Source organism: Populus euphratica, unplaced genomic scaffold (assembly GCF_000495115.2).
Source record: "Populus euphratica unplaced genomic scaffold, PopEup_1.0 scaffold61.1, whole genome shotgun sequence".
Taxonomy (NCBI): Eukaryota; Viridiplantae; Streptophyta; class Magnoliopsida; order Malpighiales; family Salicaceae; genus Populus; species Populus euphratica.
In genome coordinates, this window is record NW_011499941.1 from 383,990 (window position 1) to 400,639 (window position 16,650).

Here is a 16,650-nt window from a genome sequence, read left to right on the forward strand (position 1 = left end):
ATTTTTTTTTTAAAATATTTTTAAAATACAAAAATAAATAAGTTACAATTCCTTTGGCAATTATTTAATGGACCGGTGACCAAAAACAAAGAGGATGGTCCTTCGCGTGTTTAATGAGAAGTAACTCGTACTTGTGCCGCTTTGGAATATACATGACCAGTAGAGAATGCCTGAAAGACTTTGTATGTTATGCTGTAATTGTTATTTTTTAAGTTGTTTTTTATTTAAAATATATTAAAATAATATTTTTTATTTTTTAAATTAATATATTAAAATAATATTAAAATATTAATTTAAAATAAAAATTCAAAAATAGTTTTAAAACATAAAAAGAAACAGAACCAAAACCAATAAAAAAAAATTTACAAAACAAGAGTGCAAAGGAAAAAAAAAAACAAAACAGAACATCAACAACAACGACCAATCTAACTCAATACACTACCCTTTCAAGTTTCAAGCTTATTGAAACTGTAGCGTGTAGTTGTAGGGGGGTAATCTTTTACTCTATGGAGGAAACTCATAAGCAACGATTAGGAGAAATTTATTTATTTATTTTAAAAAATAGTAAGAAACTTGTAAAAACAATCATGGAGAACTTCTAAAATGTGTTTACAAAGATAGTACAAAAATGAAAAATTAGCTTTTCAATTTTATTAAATGAAAAGATATTCTGTTTAAATAAAAAGTTTTAATTTTAATTTTTCTAATTTTTAATTTTTGAAAAAGATTGAAACTGAAATATTATTAGAAATAGATTATAAGATTCAGTGCAGTCGGGACATGCTTTAAAAAAACAGAAAATTGACAAAGGAAACATCCTATTTTTGTCTCCAACAGCCTAAAACATCACTTTCAGCTCCTTCAGTCTCTCTCTCTTTCTCTCTATCTGGTGTTTTTTTTTATATTTAATGCGGTAAATATTAGTATTATTAATCTTCACCAAATCAGTGTTTCAAACCCCAAATCCCATCTTCTTCGACCCGAAATTAGGGTTTTGTATTAAAAAATTCCTTAGTGATGCTGTGTTCGATAGTGAGAAATAAACACAAGTTTTGTCTGTGTTTTTATTGTTAATTATTTTATTGGAGAAAATGTCAACTTTGTTGAGTGTAATCAAAATCAGGAGGATGTTTGGTTGGTTATTGAATAATGTTAGTATAAGCTATCTTTTGGTATCCTTTGGAAGAATACCAAATCTGATCTGAAATTTATTTCCAGCTTCTCAATTCTTATCTTACAGGTTCTGAAACTTGTTTTTTCTGATGAGAATCAAAGTTTCGTAAGAGCTATTCCTTTGCTAGAGCAATGGATTGTTGTAGCTGTTTTGGTTTCCTCAGGAAGCCCAAGCAAAGACCCATGCCCATTTCTAGCGGCGGGAGGAGTTATAATCACAACAATATCAATAATCTCTCCCAGGAACTTTTGTTAAATGGTGAAATTGATGATAATGATGATGGGGAGGATGATGCTTCTTTTAATGGTGATATTACTGGCACTAGTTATTGTGATAATGCTGAGGTGCCCAATGGTGCCAAGCGCTCTGAAGAGATTTTAAGACTTAGGGAGCTGAATGGATTGGTTTGCAGGCAATATCCTGTCAAGGAAACCCATCTACTTGTTCCCTCTGAGGTAATCATATTTCATTTGAATTTGCTTTTTATTTATTTTGCACCAATTCCCTCTTTTTCCCCACCTTGCTTAATGTGGAATTGCTTATAATCTTGTGACTGTGCATGCATGTGTAGCTTGTAGGTGTTATTACCGCGCATATGACTTGCATTTCCAAGACACGGTTCTTGCTTCATTGCTTCCTTAAAATGCTTTTCAGGATGAAAATGGTAATAAGATGGTCAATGAATATGTTCGCGAGTATAAGATTGGTGCTGGTAGCTATGGTAAAGTGGTAAGCATAATGTGGGGAGGCATTCTTTTTTCCCAAATTGGTTTAGAAAGTAGTTTGTTAGCTTTTTAACCTTGTTTTTGCAACAGGTTTTGTATCGAAGCAGTATAGATGGAAAGCATTATGCAATTAAGGTAGTGTTTTTGTTTGAATCTGAACCTGTTTTTTATGGTGGATAAAGTAGTAACAACTATTTATAAAAGCAGTAGTCATGTCTTTTCTTTTGTTAAATTTTGAAAAATTAGTGGTTTTTTTTTTTTGTTAAATTGCGGAAAATTTTCTTTTCTTTTCTTTATTTATTTTTAAGTAAGAAGGTGAGCTTAACTCTCGGTTAATGATGGTTACCAATGACTTTGAGAGAGGGGGGAGAGAGGGAGAGAGATACAGCAGGTCAGGTCTTTTCTAATGAAATTTGGATAAGTTTGTGTTTTTTATTGTTAAATTGTGGAAAATTTTCCTTTCTATTCTTTTGAAGTACGAAAGTGAGCTTAGCTCTGAGTTAATGATGGTATGCAACACCTCTTATTTCTCATGGATATATGTATTTTTTCTGCTAATTGCAGGCCTTTCATAAGTCTCATTTGTTGAAGCTGCGGGTTGCTCCTTCAGAGACTGCAATGTCTGATGTACTTCGTGAGGTATTTTCTTACTCGGTTTGTGGTCTCTGGTGTTATTAGAATTTGCATTACCAAAATATCAACCTTTGGGGAAAACGCTTTGGCTTTATCCTAACAAAATTATAGGTTAGGGAGGGAGGGTTGCATCACCTTACTTACCAGACTCATGATAGTATTTACAAAGGTGGTTATTGTAATTTGCACAATAGGTTCCATAAGGCTCTTTATTCTGCATGTAGTCATGTGTTAAAACATATGAAGACCCCCTGAACTATCAACTATTTGGATCGGCACTCATTATTTTTTTTATTTGATTTTAATACCTGAACCATGAGTTGTTTATATTGGGACCCCTCTGTAAGGTTCCGACCACCATTAGCAGCTAGACCACTACCAAATGAAAGGTTTGTTTATTGTGTACATTCTACCAATCTTAAACCCAATTTTCATCGGATTTGAATTTTTTTATACTTGATGTTGCATCACCTTACTTACCAGGTTCATGTTAGTATTTAAAATGGTGTGGTTATTGTAATCTGCACAGTAGGTTGCATAAGGCTCTTTATTTTGCTTGTAATCATGGGCTAAAAACATATAAAGACCCCAGAACTATTGACTGTTTGATTTGGAACTCATAATTTTTTTTTCTTTGATTTTAATACCTGAACCATGAGGTGTTTGGATAGGGGCCTCTTTTTTAGGTTCCAATCACCATTGGCAGCAAGACCACTACCAAATAAAAAAGTTTGGTTTATCAAGTACATTACCAATCTTAAACCTAATTTTCATTGGATTTGAATGTTTTTGATACTTAGGAATTTCTGATAAAAAATTTAAAACTCAAATTCTTGACTTTGATTGGAGTTTAGAAATGGTTTTTGATATTTAAATATTGTTTGTGAGGTTGAAAGGATTATTCGTGTGATTTTTTCGAATGATTTGGTGGTCAAAACAGTGGAGATTCGGTGTTAAACGGTGACAAAGGGAGTCCTAATCCAAACACATTACAGCATGTATTAAAACCAAATTAATAGATATACATATGTCAAACAAAATGGTCAATGATTTAGCCTGTAGTCATGATTGAATCTCGAAGGTTGCAACATGTTTAATTATTACTACTTGATAGTTGACACTCTTAAAGGATGCCTAGCAAAGATATGTAATAAGGAAAAATAATTAACTAATGGAGACTTCAATGGTCATGTGTGAATCATTAACAATGGCATGGAGTGTGCCCAATAGATTCAAGAATGTGAATGATGAAGGCCATGCTATTTTAGAGTTTGTTTTGGCTTATGATGCAGGGATAACATATTTATCTTCTCTTCAATCAACCCAACCCTGTTATATATATTCTTGGCAAACACTTGCTTTACAAAGAGGGAACTTCAATTGGTTGCCTATTCTAACAACCCTTTTTCAAACATGTTTAAAAGCATGGAATTTAATTGGATCGAATTCGATGCAACAAATTATTTTGTTTTGAGCCTCAAAAAGTATTAATTTGAAATCCATACTTTAAGTAATCATCGAACTTTACTCTAAGGTGTGAATGGTTGGAAGTTATTTTAACTGAAGTTATGGACGATTTGGTGGATCTATGCTTTTTCTCATGATATTTTGATAAAAGGTGGGCTATTTGGAAATTCTACTAGATCCCACATAATCAATTCAACTTGTTCTCTCTTCAGAATCTATTCCATGCATAAATGCAATTGATCTAGTTTGTGTCCAAAGAAGCTGCAACCAAGAGACCTTTTTTTCAATTGCATGTACAATTGCTTGTACATTTTGCAATCAGTGTAAGGTTATCCTATGGGAGGGCGCTCCTCGCACAATATAGATTAGTAGTTGTGGATGTGTGTTGTTGTAAACAATGACATGGATAAGAAAGAGTCTATGAGTTACACCTAGAGAATAGAAAAACCTAAGCTTCACATTTAAGGTTTTGTAGGAGTCACATCTAAGGGGAGATTGAGTCACAAAATCAAAACCAGACTGCTGTAATTTAATTCATCGACTGTCATTAGAATACATAATCCTTATATAGACATGCTAGTACTCCTAGTCTAACAAGGACTTATTTCCTAAGTAAGAAATCTATTTAGAATAGAAAAGGCCCAATAAAGCTAATTACTTTGATAGAATGCTAAATATATAACATAAAACCTAGACCTAGACAATTTTTCCAGAATTTCTGGAAATTACAAAACTACCTTGTCAACAAAAAACACATTAACTTCTCTTTGTTGTCTGCATCAAAATGAGTACATCCATGAGAAGTTGGAGGTGGTACCTGATTGAGGATAGTTATTTGACATGGTTTGTCTACTCCAATGTTGACCTATGATGCCCTAGTGAGGAAGAGCAATCAAATTGAACTATTGAGAAAGGCGAGGGTGGTGGACAAAAGAGGTTGAAGTGATGAGAAATGATCCACCATCACAACAGCTTACAAAAAGCTAACAGTACTAGATGTAGCCATTTGATTTAACATTCCATTTTTATTTTTCTAATAGCCTAGTGCTTATCATATTTTTAGGACACCAGGAATGAAGAATCCTAGTATTAGCCATTGACAGTGCAGTATTGGCAAGACAGTTAGCAGAAGAAGAATTGCAGCATGTGCATATAATAAATCCACATGATTGAATGTTAGTTGGAGTTGGTTAGTGACAGCTATCAAGTTATTTAATCTGTTAGTCCGTTTGTACTGTGAAAGCTTAGAGGGGGAGTAATGATTGAATTGCCATTTCTGTAATTGCAGAAGTATTTCTCTCTTTACCTCCTATTCTTTTTATCTTCTCGAACCCCATTCTTGTACTTGTTAAGGAAGATCCTTAACACATATCTGGTTGTTCCTTTGCACGTCTATGCTATTAATTGATCTGCTTAGCTATTTGACATGAAGCACTGTCGAATGAAGTAAAATAAATTATTTCCTTTTTCCTTGCAGGTTCTAATCATGAAAATGGTTGACCATCCTAACATTGTCAATCTCATCGAGGTGATTGATGACCCAACTACAGACCACTTCTACATGGGTATTACATAACTACATTCTTTTTTGTTAACGTTTCCATTTGATTATGCTCGTTATCAGTGTGCTCAATTTCACAATCTTGATTTTGTGTTAAATAAATGTTTATGAAGAAGTAGGATGATATCTTTTTAATTGACTGGAAATGTCTTTTCTTTTCTCAGTTCTGGAATATGTGGATGGAAAACGAGTGTGGGATGGATCTGGTCCTCCTGGTGGAATTGGAGAAGATACTGCTAGAAAGTACCTGAGGGATGTTGTATCTGGGCTTATGTATCTTCATGCCCATGTATGAACTTGATAGCTCACTTTTTTTGGATATTTTTATCAGTATAGGTTTAACTGATTATTCACTGGTCTACTTTATTTTGTGGGTGCATGACTATTAGAATCATTTTTTGTGTTTTGCTCTTCCACTTTTCAGTGTTTCTTATCAAGTAGTTCATTACCAAACGGGCTAGCTTGTGTTCAGACATGTGTGATTTTTCATGTAGCACTATTTAGAATAAAAGCAATTGACATAGAAAAATTGAAAATAATGGTTTAAAGCTCACTGGTATCTCTGTAACTCCCTCTCCCTACTTGTTTGAAGGCTAGAAAGACAGTATGGTTGCTAGTACTACAAGCTTGACGTCATTTAAAGATCTGGTCTCTAAAATTGTTTGTCAATGTCCTACTCATCAAAAAAAGAAAAAGAAAAACAATGTACTGCTAGTCTTGGTGATTATGCAGAATTGTTGCATTCGTATTTGATAGTTGATCTAAGTCTAGATTGTTTCAAATATTTTTTTTGAAACTTCAAACTGCTTCTTGTTAGCTTATCTGTATCCGTAATCTGACTTGCTCACTACTAATAGTTTGAAGATAGTGACTTCAATAAGTAATTTTAGCCAAGACCAACCTTTGAACGATTGTCTTGTTTGTTCCTGTTATATTAATAACACGCTATTTGGGTTCTAGATCTAGTCTTGATCTCCTTTTGATTTGAGCATTCACAGTTAACTGTTTTCATTTCACTGGAACTCTGATGTAATTAAATAGCAACTTTCTTCAGAAAAAAAAAATTGACTGGAAAGTGAGAGGAGAGTCCATGCAGACATTTCCAATGTTTTACTCTTGAACTTGGTTATATGAATGAGTATTTATGGAAGCTATGTGAATTAGCTTAGAAGTTTCTTTGTTTTCTATCAAGATGTTTTGTGGAAGCTGTGTTTGCATTTCCTTTCCGTAGACAAATATCTCTCCCATGGACAGATATGGATTGCTGCATATAATGAACTGTTCTTGTCTTTTCTTCTAAAAAACAGAATATAGTGCATGGAGATATTAAACCTGATAATCTGTTGGTTACTCACTCTGGTACAGTGAAGATAGGAGATTTCAGCATCAGTCAGGTAGTTGAGGTAATGAAATTGCTTCATGGCAGGTTTAGTTCCAGTTAGTTACTTTCATGGAAGAAGAGCTGGTGACAAAATTCTAAGATTTTAAAGTTCAATGTAAAAAGTTCTCTTTTAATGTTATTGTTGTTAATTTTATTTGTTATCTGCTGTGGAGATTATGTTTTTGGGAAACTGAAAAATATATGGAAAATGACACTGACTCACGGGAAAAACATATTCATACACCATTGTAAAAGTACATTTTGGTCCCAAAAGTCTAAGCATATGCAAGAAAGTTCTAAAGTAGTTTAAAATTTAAAATTTCTTTTTTATTATCTTTTGTCCTTTCAGTCTTTCAAGAATGTTGCAAGTCTTAATTATAGCTAGGTCTTTTAATTTTAGGAATGACAATGTATTGGTCCTAAGTGTATTTTTTTTAGTTATAGAGTGAAAATAATTAACCCAAAAATTAAATAAAATATCAACAAATAAGTTACCCAAAAACTACAAGTTCAAGTACTTTTCTGACATAGCAGATGTAAGGTACCTAATGGATCATCAAATCACCATTCTCATTTAATATTTAATATTGTGCAAGCATAATATATCAAAGTACTGAAACATTAGGACTAAATTGGGCTAGAATTAAATGAATATATTGTAAATTTATTAGGGCACTTTTTGAAAAAAAAAATAATTTAGACTATTTTGTATATGTGAAATATTTTGGGAATACATTTTATTGTTTAATTTATTTTCAGGATTGTTTCATATTTGTTAACAGTTTATTTGTGTAAATTATTAGTTTGAGGACTGTTTTGTAATCGGTATTGTAGATTAGAACTAATTTGCAATTGTCAAATAAAAACAAGATAGATGAAAAGGTGGAAATCTGACAGTTCACATTCATTGTATTATGAGTGTGACCATCATGTCAAATCACGTTCCAAAATATGTAAAGGAAAGATTTAAAATAGTTGGCCTTAATGAATGTTTTAAATATCATTTCTATCCTGAACTGTCAGATGTCTGTGCTCGCATTTGCTTGTTTTAATCCCCCTTTCCTCTTCTTGCTTGCTGGGGCACTTTCTGAAGTTCAACTTGTGAAGATGTTGATTAGCTTTTCAGCTGCTTTGTATATCCTAAGATCCTTATGGTGCTTTACTAAAATCACATGAGTTTTTATTTGTATCTAAAGTAGAAAGTAGTTAAATTTATAACTTACAGGGATCTTTTAACATTTAACCTTTAATAGCTACTGTCTTGCGAATTAGATTACATGCATCACTACTATTAGACCACAGGACTCATCTGGAGACCAATTTCATGCTCTCGTTATAGGAATTAGCACGCATCAAGCACAGAGATATGTATTTGGAGTTTTTAATCTTGGATGTTTGAGTTTGGAAGTTGTGCTGCAAGTTGTGTTCCAGCTGGCTTGATCATTGGATTGCTGTATTATGGAGCTGCAGTTTTTCCTACATATGAGCTGATTCTGATTAGCTCATTTGTTGACTTTGGCTCTACACAAGTAGTTTTGGTCATGCAGAAAGAATGAGTACTATCTGGTTTGTGCATATATTCTGGTCCAGCACCTTATTATAGCAAAATTTTTGCTTGCTCTATGCAGACGAGAAATACATATTTTGATATCACAACATTTTCCAGTCTTTTTCTCCATATTGGAAGCTTTTTGGTTCTTACAAGTTTCTGATATGGTTCCCCAGGATGATAATGATGAGCTTCGCAGATCTCCTGGGACTCCTGTTTTCACTGCACCAGAGTGCTGTGTGTGTAGGTGTTTTTATGAGCTGAGAAATCTGTAATGCTTAAGCTAATAGGACATGGGATCTGCTTAAAATCATGCCTGGATTTGACTTCTGACACAACAGGTCTAACCTACCATGGCAAAGCTGCGGACACATGGGCAGTGGGAGTAACTTTGTACTGTATGATACTTGGGCAATACCCATTTCTTGGAGAAACGCTTCACGATACATATGACAAGGCAAGCAAATGAACTTAAATTTCCCTTTTATGCGAGTTTTCTTATTTAAGCCTCTGCTTTTTAAATTTCTAAACAAGTGTTTTCCTCTTTCCCAGATTGTCAACAACCCCTTGGTGCTCCCTGATGAATTGAACGCACAGCTGAAGGACTTACTTGAGGGACTTCTTTGCAAAGGTATGTAAAATCTACTTGTTGTCAGCATTGGCTGTAGACTTTGCAAGATCCTCTACTGGACAAGCATGTTTCCTTTTATTTGTATCCCTCATATGTCCTGTTTTGACTTGAAAATTGTGTTATTAAGACCCAGCTCGGAGGATTACCCTCGCTGCTGTCACAAATCATACCTGGGTTATTGGGGATGAAGGACCAATTCCTCAGTATTTGTGTTGGTGCAAGCATAGTAGCATGCAGAGGGAAGGGAACCGTCTGATGGGAGCAACGACAGCACACGCATAAACCTTACTGAATGAAATGGTAGTGATTTCGATGCTAACATGACTCTTACTGACAAAATTGTTTAATGTATAGTAGAAACTCCAGTTTCTCCTTTCCTTTTGGTTTATCTTTTTCAACTCTCTGTATGGGATAAAGGATGTGAGCAGGTGGTTGGGCTCTTGAAGTAAATAAAAAAGAAAAAGAGTATGGGTGGGACAAACTGTCAGAATTTAATCTCTCCATCTTGAAATAAATAAATAAATTTGTTTATACATAGTAATGTGTTGTTAGGTATAATGGATGATTATTGATATTTAAAAATAAATATAATTGTGTTTTTATAATTGAATAATTATAATATTAAATAGGACCTGCTTGCCTTGTTTTTTCTTTATTTATTTTTTTCATCTAATTTCTCTTTAATGTAATTTGAGGTTTCTTATATAATTATATAAATATTATGTAATTTTTAAATTTAGAAATTTAGATAGAAAAATCTATTTTGTAATCCAAGACAAAGAAAGAACGATAAAAAAACTATAATCATAGTGCTTGCAAAATACTTATAAAAATTTGTTTCAACTATTTAGGTTTTGACAAACTAATTTCCTTTAATAACTTAAGAAAGTTAATTTTGATATGTTATAATAGTACTTGCAAAATACTTATAAAAATTTGTTTCAACTATTTAGGTTTTGACAAACTAATTTCCTTTAATAACTTAAGAAAGTTAATTTTGATATGTTATAATCATCTAATTAGAATAACATGTTAAAAAAACATGTTTATATATAATTGTTATATATGATATATCATTAATGTCATGAAATGAGATTTAATTAAAATAATAAATTTCTGATTAATATAGTGAATACATGTTGAGAATATGATTTGTTGCTTGATTTTGTTGAGTTATTTAAAGTTAACGTTAATCAAATATATTTAATGTTATAAAATTAGATCATATTTAATTAATTTATATGATTCAAATAAGTTATCATGATCATATAAGATTAAAGATAGTAATGAAACATATATGATATTTTTAAATAAAGAATTGTTACCTAACTCATGTACGAGTCACATAAAAATATGATTAATAAGTTATGTTATCTATTTAATTTAATTTATTTTGATTTATTGAGTTACTTGAGGTCATATAATTAAATGGGATCCTAACTCATTATGAATTAATAGTGAGGATTATTAATTTGCAAGAATATAATTGGTGATCAAATTATAATTAAAGATTTTATCTAAATTTGATTATAAATATTTATGAATGAAACTAACACTTGCTATCTTTATAAAAATATGTTGATAGATTACCATGAGTAAAAATAAATATATCTTTTATTAGCATACTCGATGCTAATAAATTAAGTAAACCAGACTTCTTAGACTAGTATTAAAATATAAGAATTGTTCTTAAACAAGAAATAAGATTATATGTTCTTGAAAATTCAATTTCTTTTATCCTCAATCAGAACACTGATAATAAAGTTCAGACTAATTATTAATGTTTTATTGATGATGATGATCATGCTACATGTATGATGTTAGTCATTATATCACTTCAACTTTAAACACAACATGGAAAAATGAATGCTCATATAATAATTATACATCTAAAGAGTTGTTTGATGAAACTAGTAGGACTAGAAAGTATGAGAACTCTAAAGAATTTTTAAGATCTAAATTGATAGAGGGTTCCTCGATGAACACTTATGTGTTAAGAAGATTGACTATTTTAAGAAATTGAGTTAATTAAGCTTTATCATAAATCATGAGTTAAGTGTTGAATCCGTCTTACAATTCAAACGTAAAAGCTTACAGTGGGCATCAAGAACGAAAAGGAGACTTGTCATTATTGTGGAAAGGAAAGCCACCATATGATAAACTACAAAGATTATCTTGCAATCATGAAGGCTGAGCAACTTATTGAAGCTTCTACTTCAAACATGCTTAATTTACTAAATAAAATAAGAATAGACCTATATGTAAGTAATAAAGTAATTGTTGTTACATTAACTTTGTCAAGTGGATTGATACTAGAACCTGATAATTGTTATTTTATTCTAGCACTTTCAAGAAATATTATATCCATGTTTGAATTGATTTATATTTATTATTAAAAGTAAATGTTGTTTCTTCTATAATAATGATATTTATTATGGATATGATATTTACATAAATGATTTGTATATGCCTTATCTCGAGATGCCCAAGTTCAATAAAAATAGCAAGAATAACAGATCAAATAATCAATATACATATTATTTATGGCATTGTAGACTATCTCATATTAACAAAACAAGAATCACTAAGTTATATAAAAAATGATATTTGATCATTTTGATTGAGAATCATATGAACTATGTAAAACTTATTTATTGGGTAAAATGACCAAATCACCCCTTTTTTAAATTAAAAATGTGAAAGATTTAATGAATTATTAGGTCTAATATATACAAATATATATAGACCAATAATGATTTGTGCCAGATGGACATACATGTTTCATAATTGATAACCGTATTGAATATTATCAAGTGTATTTGATGAAAATCTGAATTATTTGGAAGGTTCAAATAATTCAAATACAAAGTTGAAAAATAAAATGAAAATAATATTAATATACTTTAATCGGATCAAGATGGTGAGTACTTCAACTAAAATTTCAAGATTATCTAAAACAAATGAGATTCTCTCATAATGGACATCTTCTGAAAGGAGAAATTGCATCTTATTAGATACAGTGCAATCCATGATGAGCTATATAGACCTTCCACCTTCTTTCTAAGGATATGCCCTATAAACTACTACTTACCTTTCAAAAAGGGTTTTATCTAAATCTATTGATAAAACTTTATATAAAATATGAAAGGGTAAGAGACTAATTTTATTACACTTAAATATTTAAGATGTGATGCTTATATAAAGCGTATTATATCTGAAAAGTTAAGAATTAAGTCAGATAAACATAAGTCTATGAGATATCAAAAGGAAATTATTGAATATTATTTATATCATCATGTTAAGAAAAAAATGTTTGTCTCGAAACATGTTACCTTTCTAGAGAAAAAAAGGCTGTTCATTAAAGGACCAGTAATAAAATAGAACTTGAAAAAGTTCAAGAACCATAAACTTATATCCAAATAGAACCTGAGTCTGAAGCACTAATATTAAATATTCACTCTAAAACTTAATAAACATTATAACTCTATAGATTTGGTAGCATACATCATGCACTAATAAGATATAAACTTCTTATAGAAGCTGAAAATGATGAGTTGCTCATACTTGATGAGCCTACCAATTAAATGGAACCAATATTTGATATTAATTCTAAAAATTGGCTTGAGGAAATGAATTCATGTACACCAACTAGGAATGAACCGTGGTTGATCCACTTGAAATTATAAAACTCATTGGATGTAACTGGGTCTTTAAGAGAATGACTAATATGGAAGGCAATGTACAAATGTATAAAGCTAAAATAGGTTGTTGCCGATAACTATGTTAAAATCAATTAGGATTTTGCTTATTATAGCTACATATCATGATTATGAGATTTTACAAATAAATGTCAAAGTTGTATTCCTAAATGGGAACCTTCAAGAAGATGTGTCTATGACACCGCTTAAAAGTTTTGAATATAAAAAATTTGCTAATAAATTATGCAAGTTATACAAATCCATTTATGAATTTAAGTAAGCTTCAAGGTGTTATGCCCTACATACTAATGCTTACCTTTTAAAAAGGATTCCATCAAAATCTATTGATAAAACTTTATATAAGATATGAAATGGTAAGAGACCAATCTTATCATGCTTTAAGATGTGATGCTTATATGAAGCGTATTATATTTGAAAAGTTAAGAGCTAAGTTAGATGAATATAAGTTTATGGGGGTATCAAAAAGAAAATATTGGATATTATTTATATCATCCTGTTAAGAAAAAAAATGTTTGTCTTGAAACATGTTACATCTCTAGAGAAAGAATTTGTTCTTTAAAGGAGTAGGAAAATAAAACTTGAAAAAGTTCAAGAACCATAAACTTATATTCAAATGGAACCCGAGTATGAGGCGATAATATTGGATGTTCACCCTAAAACTCAATAAACATAAGAATTCTATAGATTTGGTAGTATAAGTCATATACTAATAAGATATAAATTTCTCATAAATGCTGAAAATAACAAGTTGTTCATACTTGATGAGCCTACCAATTATATAAAACCAATATCTGATATTAATTATAAGAAATGACTTGAAGTCATGAAATCTAAAATGAATTTTATGTACACCAACCATATATGCATAATGGTAGATCCACTTGAAGGGATAAAATCATTAGATATAAATTGATCTTTAAGATAATGACTGATATAGAAGGCAATCTAGACTAGTTTTCAAAGATTATAAATAAAACTAAATATTTTGAATTTGATGAAACCTTATTGTTGTTAAGTATTTAAAATCCATAAGGATTTTTCTTGTTATAGCTACAGACCATGATTATATGATTTGAGAAATAAATATCAAAGTTGTAAACCTGACAGAAAACCTTCAAGAAGATTTCTTCGATAAACTAAGAAATTTATCGATAAATTATGCAAGCTATAAAAATTCATTTATAAACTTAAGTAAGCTTCAAGGTGTTGAAATATCTATTTTAATGAGATAATCAAATAATTTGATTTTATATAAAAAAAATATGGATAAGACTTGTGTCTATAAAAAGATTAGTAAGAGTAGAGTGGTTTTTTTAATATTACATGTAAACATCATATTATTAATAAGAAATGACATTTCTAATCCAGGTGAGAATTACTAGAAGATAGTTAAAAATATTTTTAAATACTTAAGATGAATTAAGAATGCTTTTCTGATATATGAAGTATATGAACTAGTAATTAATAGTTATTTGGATACTAGTTTTCAATAAGATATTGAAAATAGAAAATCTAGTCTAGTTTTATTTCACTCTAAATAATGATGTTGAGTTGGAAGAGTTCTAAATAAGAGATCAAAGTAGATTTTACAAATAAAGTTAAGTACACCTTTATATTTAAGGGGACAAAAAAGGTTGTTTGGATAAAAAAATCATTAATAAGCTAGGTGTAGTTCCTAGCATTGCTGATCTAGTAGCCCTGTATAGTGATAATAATAGAGTTATTGCACAAATAAAGGAATCAAGGTCTCATCAATGATATAAAAAAAATATACCTAGACAATTCCAATTGATTAGAGAATTATAAAAAGAAAAGATGTAAAGATAGAAAGAATATATATTGAAGAGAACCTTCTAGATCCTTTTATTAAGCCACCATCCCAGTAAAAGCATTATCGTCAAGTAAAGCAATATGATATTTCATACATAAGTGATTGACATTAGTGCAAGTGAAAGATTGTTAGTGTATATGCTATGAAACCAATCAGTTGGTTACATGTGACATCGACTTTATTTATGTAAACATATTTAGTTTTAATAAAAGCTTGATTTATCTTTAATATTCATCAAATATCTAATTAATGAATCTAATATTTGATTAATGAATCTAGAGAAAAGATAAAGTTATTTGGACAAAAATATTTTACAAAGAAAATTAAAAAGTTGTTATAATGATAGGATTTTTATTGCATCAAAGCATTGTTTCTAAGTATTTCTGGTTAATACTTTATTAAGATTGAATATTAATTAGAGTTGTTAAGACAATTATATATTATATTATTTCTTTTATGAAAAAAAGCAATTGATCTCATAAACTAAGGTATAATGAATATCTAGAACTAATATGTTGGTGCTTGTTAGATGATATGTACACTAAACTGACATGTATGAAAATTTCATATAGAGAGATCATATGTGTTTATGGAAAGACTCACTTGATAGTTGTGTAAGTGATCCTTATACTTAAGATCACCGAGTTATCTATATATAAAATGTTATGCTTTGTTCCTACTACACATTATCCTAATTAAAGGTCATAAATGAGCAGATATTAGGTACAACATGAACTATATTAAGATATTTAAGTAATTAAGAGATGATTCATCACTTTTAGTTTATTAGAGAAAATATTTTATTTGTTCTTGAATAGTATTGATAGTAAATTTTTGCACAATGCAAAATAAAATTTGAATAGAGTTTTAAATCTTATTTAAATAATTAATAACTATAGTGTTGAGAAAAAAACATGATTTTACATAGCAAACACACTCCATGATATAATTTCTAAATCAAAATATTATTGATGAAGAAATAATAATTACACCAAGAAACTAGTAACTGAAAGTTTAAGTCAAACCACTTATGATTTTCTAATATTCTAGAGATAAAGACAAGTTTTTAGATATTATACTTGATCTTCAAATATAAATCACCTAATTATTGCATTGATAATAAATTGAATTATTTAATTTATTTAATCCTATTTTATTTAGAATTATGTTTTATATATGGGTTATTAGCGAATCTAATCAGTCAGATCTACAAGAACCATTGATCAGAAATTAAAATGAAATGATTAATCAAGTATGACATAATTATAAATAAGTTTTATAAATTAAAAATTAGAATATAATTAATATAGAGGATTACAATTCTAGACTTAATAAAAAATCAAGCAGGTACTTGATTGCATAAATTTCTAAAATTATCTTAAAATAATATCTGTGATATTATCTAAGAGGCAAATTGATATTTTTTTTATTTATAAAGTTTTTTTTATTTTTCTATAATTAGGAAGTTATACCTCTTATTTTTTATAAATAGAGTAGAATCCATAGATACATAAAACACAAAAAAAAGGAGAGGTAGCAATTGAAGATATAACAACCATTCTCTCCTAAAAGGTTTAAAAGATTTCTTATTGGGGATTTATATGGATTATTATTAGAGGTTGAACACTTAGAAAACCTATGATTTATGACAACCTAACCTTGAAGAAAATATTCAAAGCAAAAAAATAAAAAAACATCTGATATTCAACTAATCTTTGCATAAACTCTAAACAATTTTAGATTTATCTAACGGGATTTTGGGACTCCTAAAATGTTTTTAAAATTTACTTTTTATGTTGCGTGAATGTGTTTTAAGAAACTTGATACTAAGAACCTCCTGGCCTATGAATTGACATATTCTTTTCCCACAAACTTTAGTTGCTATAATTTAAACTATGCACTGAGTTATTATATGTTTCCTCAAACTTTCTCTAGAAAATAATGTTAATACAATTTAGATTAGAAAACTCCCAAACAGA

General features: G+C 29.8%; 1 protein-coding gene across 3 annotated transcripts; it reads left to right on the forward strand.

The window, feature by feature from the left end:
• Positions 1–793: 793 nt before the first annotated feature.
• On the forward strand, positions 794–9,652 carry LOC105137018 (serine/threonine-protein kinase GRIK1-like). Of its 3 annotated transcripts, XM_011042576.1 has the most exons (12): positions 794–1,151; positions 1,241–1,629; positions 1,829–1,903; positions 1,990–2,034; positions 2,464–2,538; positions 5,477–5,564; positions 5,725–5,849; positions 6,868–6,963; positions 8,667–8,733; positions 8,832–8,947; positions 9,043–9,121; positions 9,249–9,652. In XM_011042576.1, the coding sequence occupies exons 2-12, from the start codon at positions 1,306–1,308 to the stop codon at positions 9,401–9,403; spliced, it is 1,245 nt and encodes a 414-aa protein (XP_011040878.1). In that variant the 5' UTR covers positions 794–1,151; positions 1,241–1,305; the 3' UTR covers positions 9,404–9,652. The 3 variants fall into 3 exon arrangements, with proteins under 3 accessions (XP_011040878.1, XP_011040877.1, XP_011040879.1); XM_011042575.1 differs by having other exon boundaries at positions 794–1,629; XM_011042577.1 differs by lacking the exon at positions 6,868–6,963 and having other exon boundaries at positions 794–1,629.
• The last annotated feature ends 6,998 nt before the right edge of the window (positions 9,653–16,650 follow it).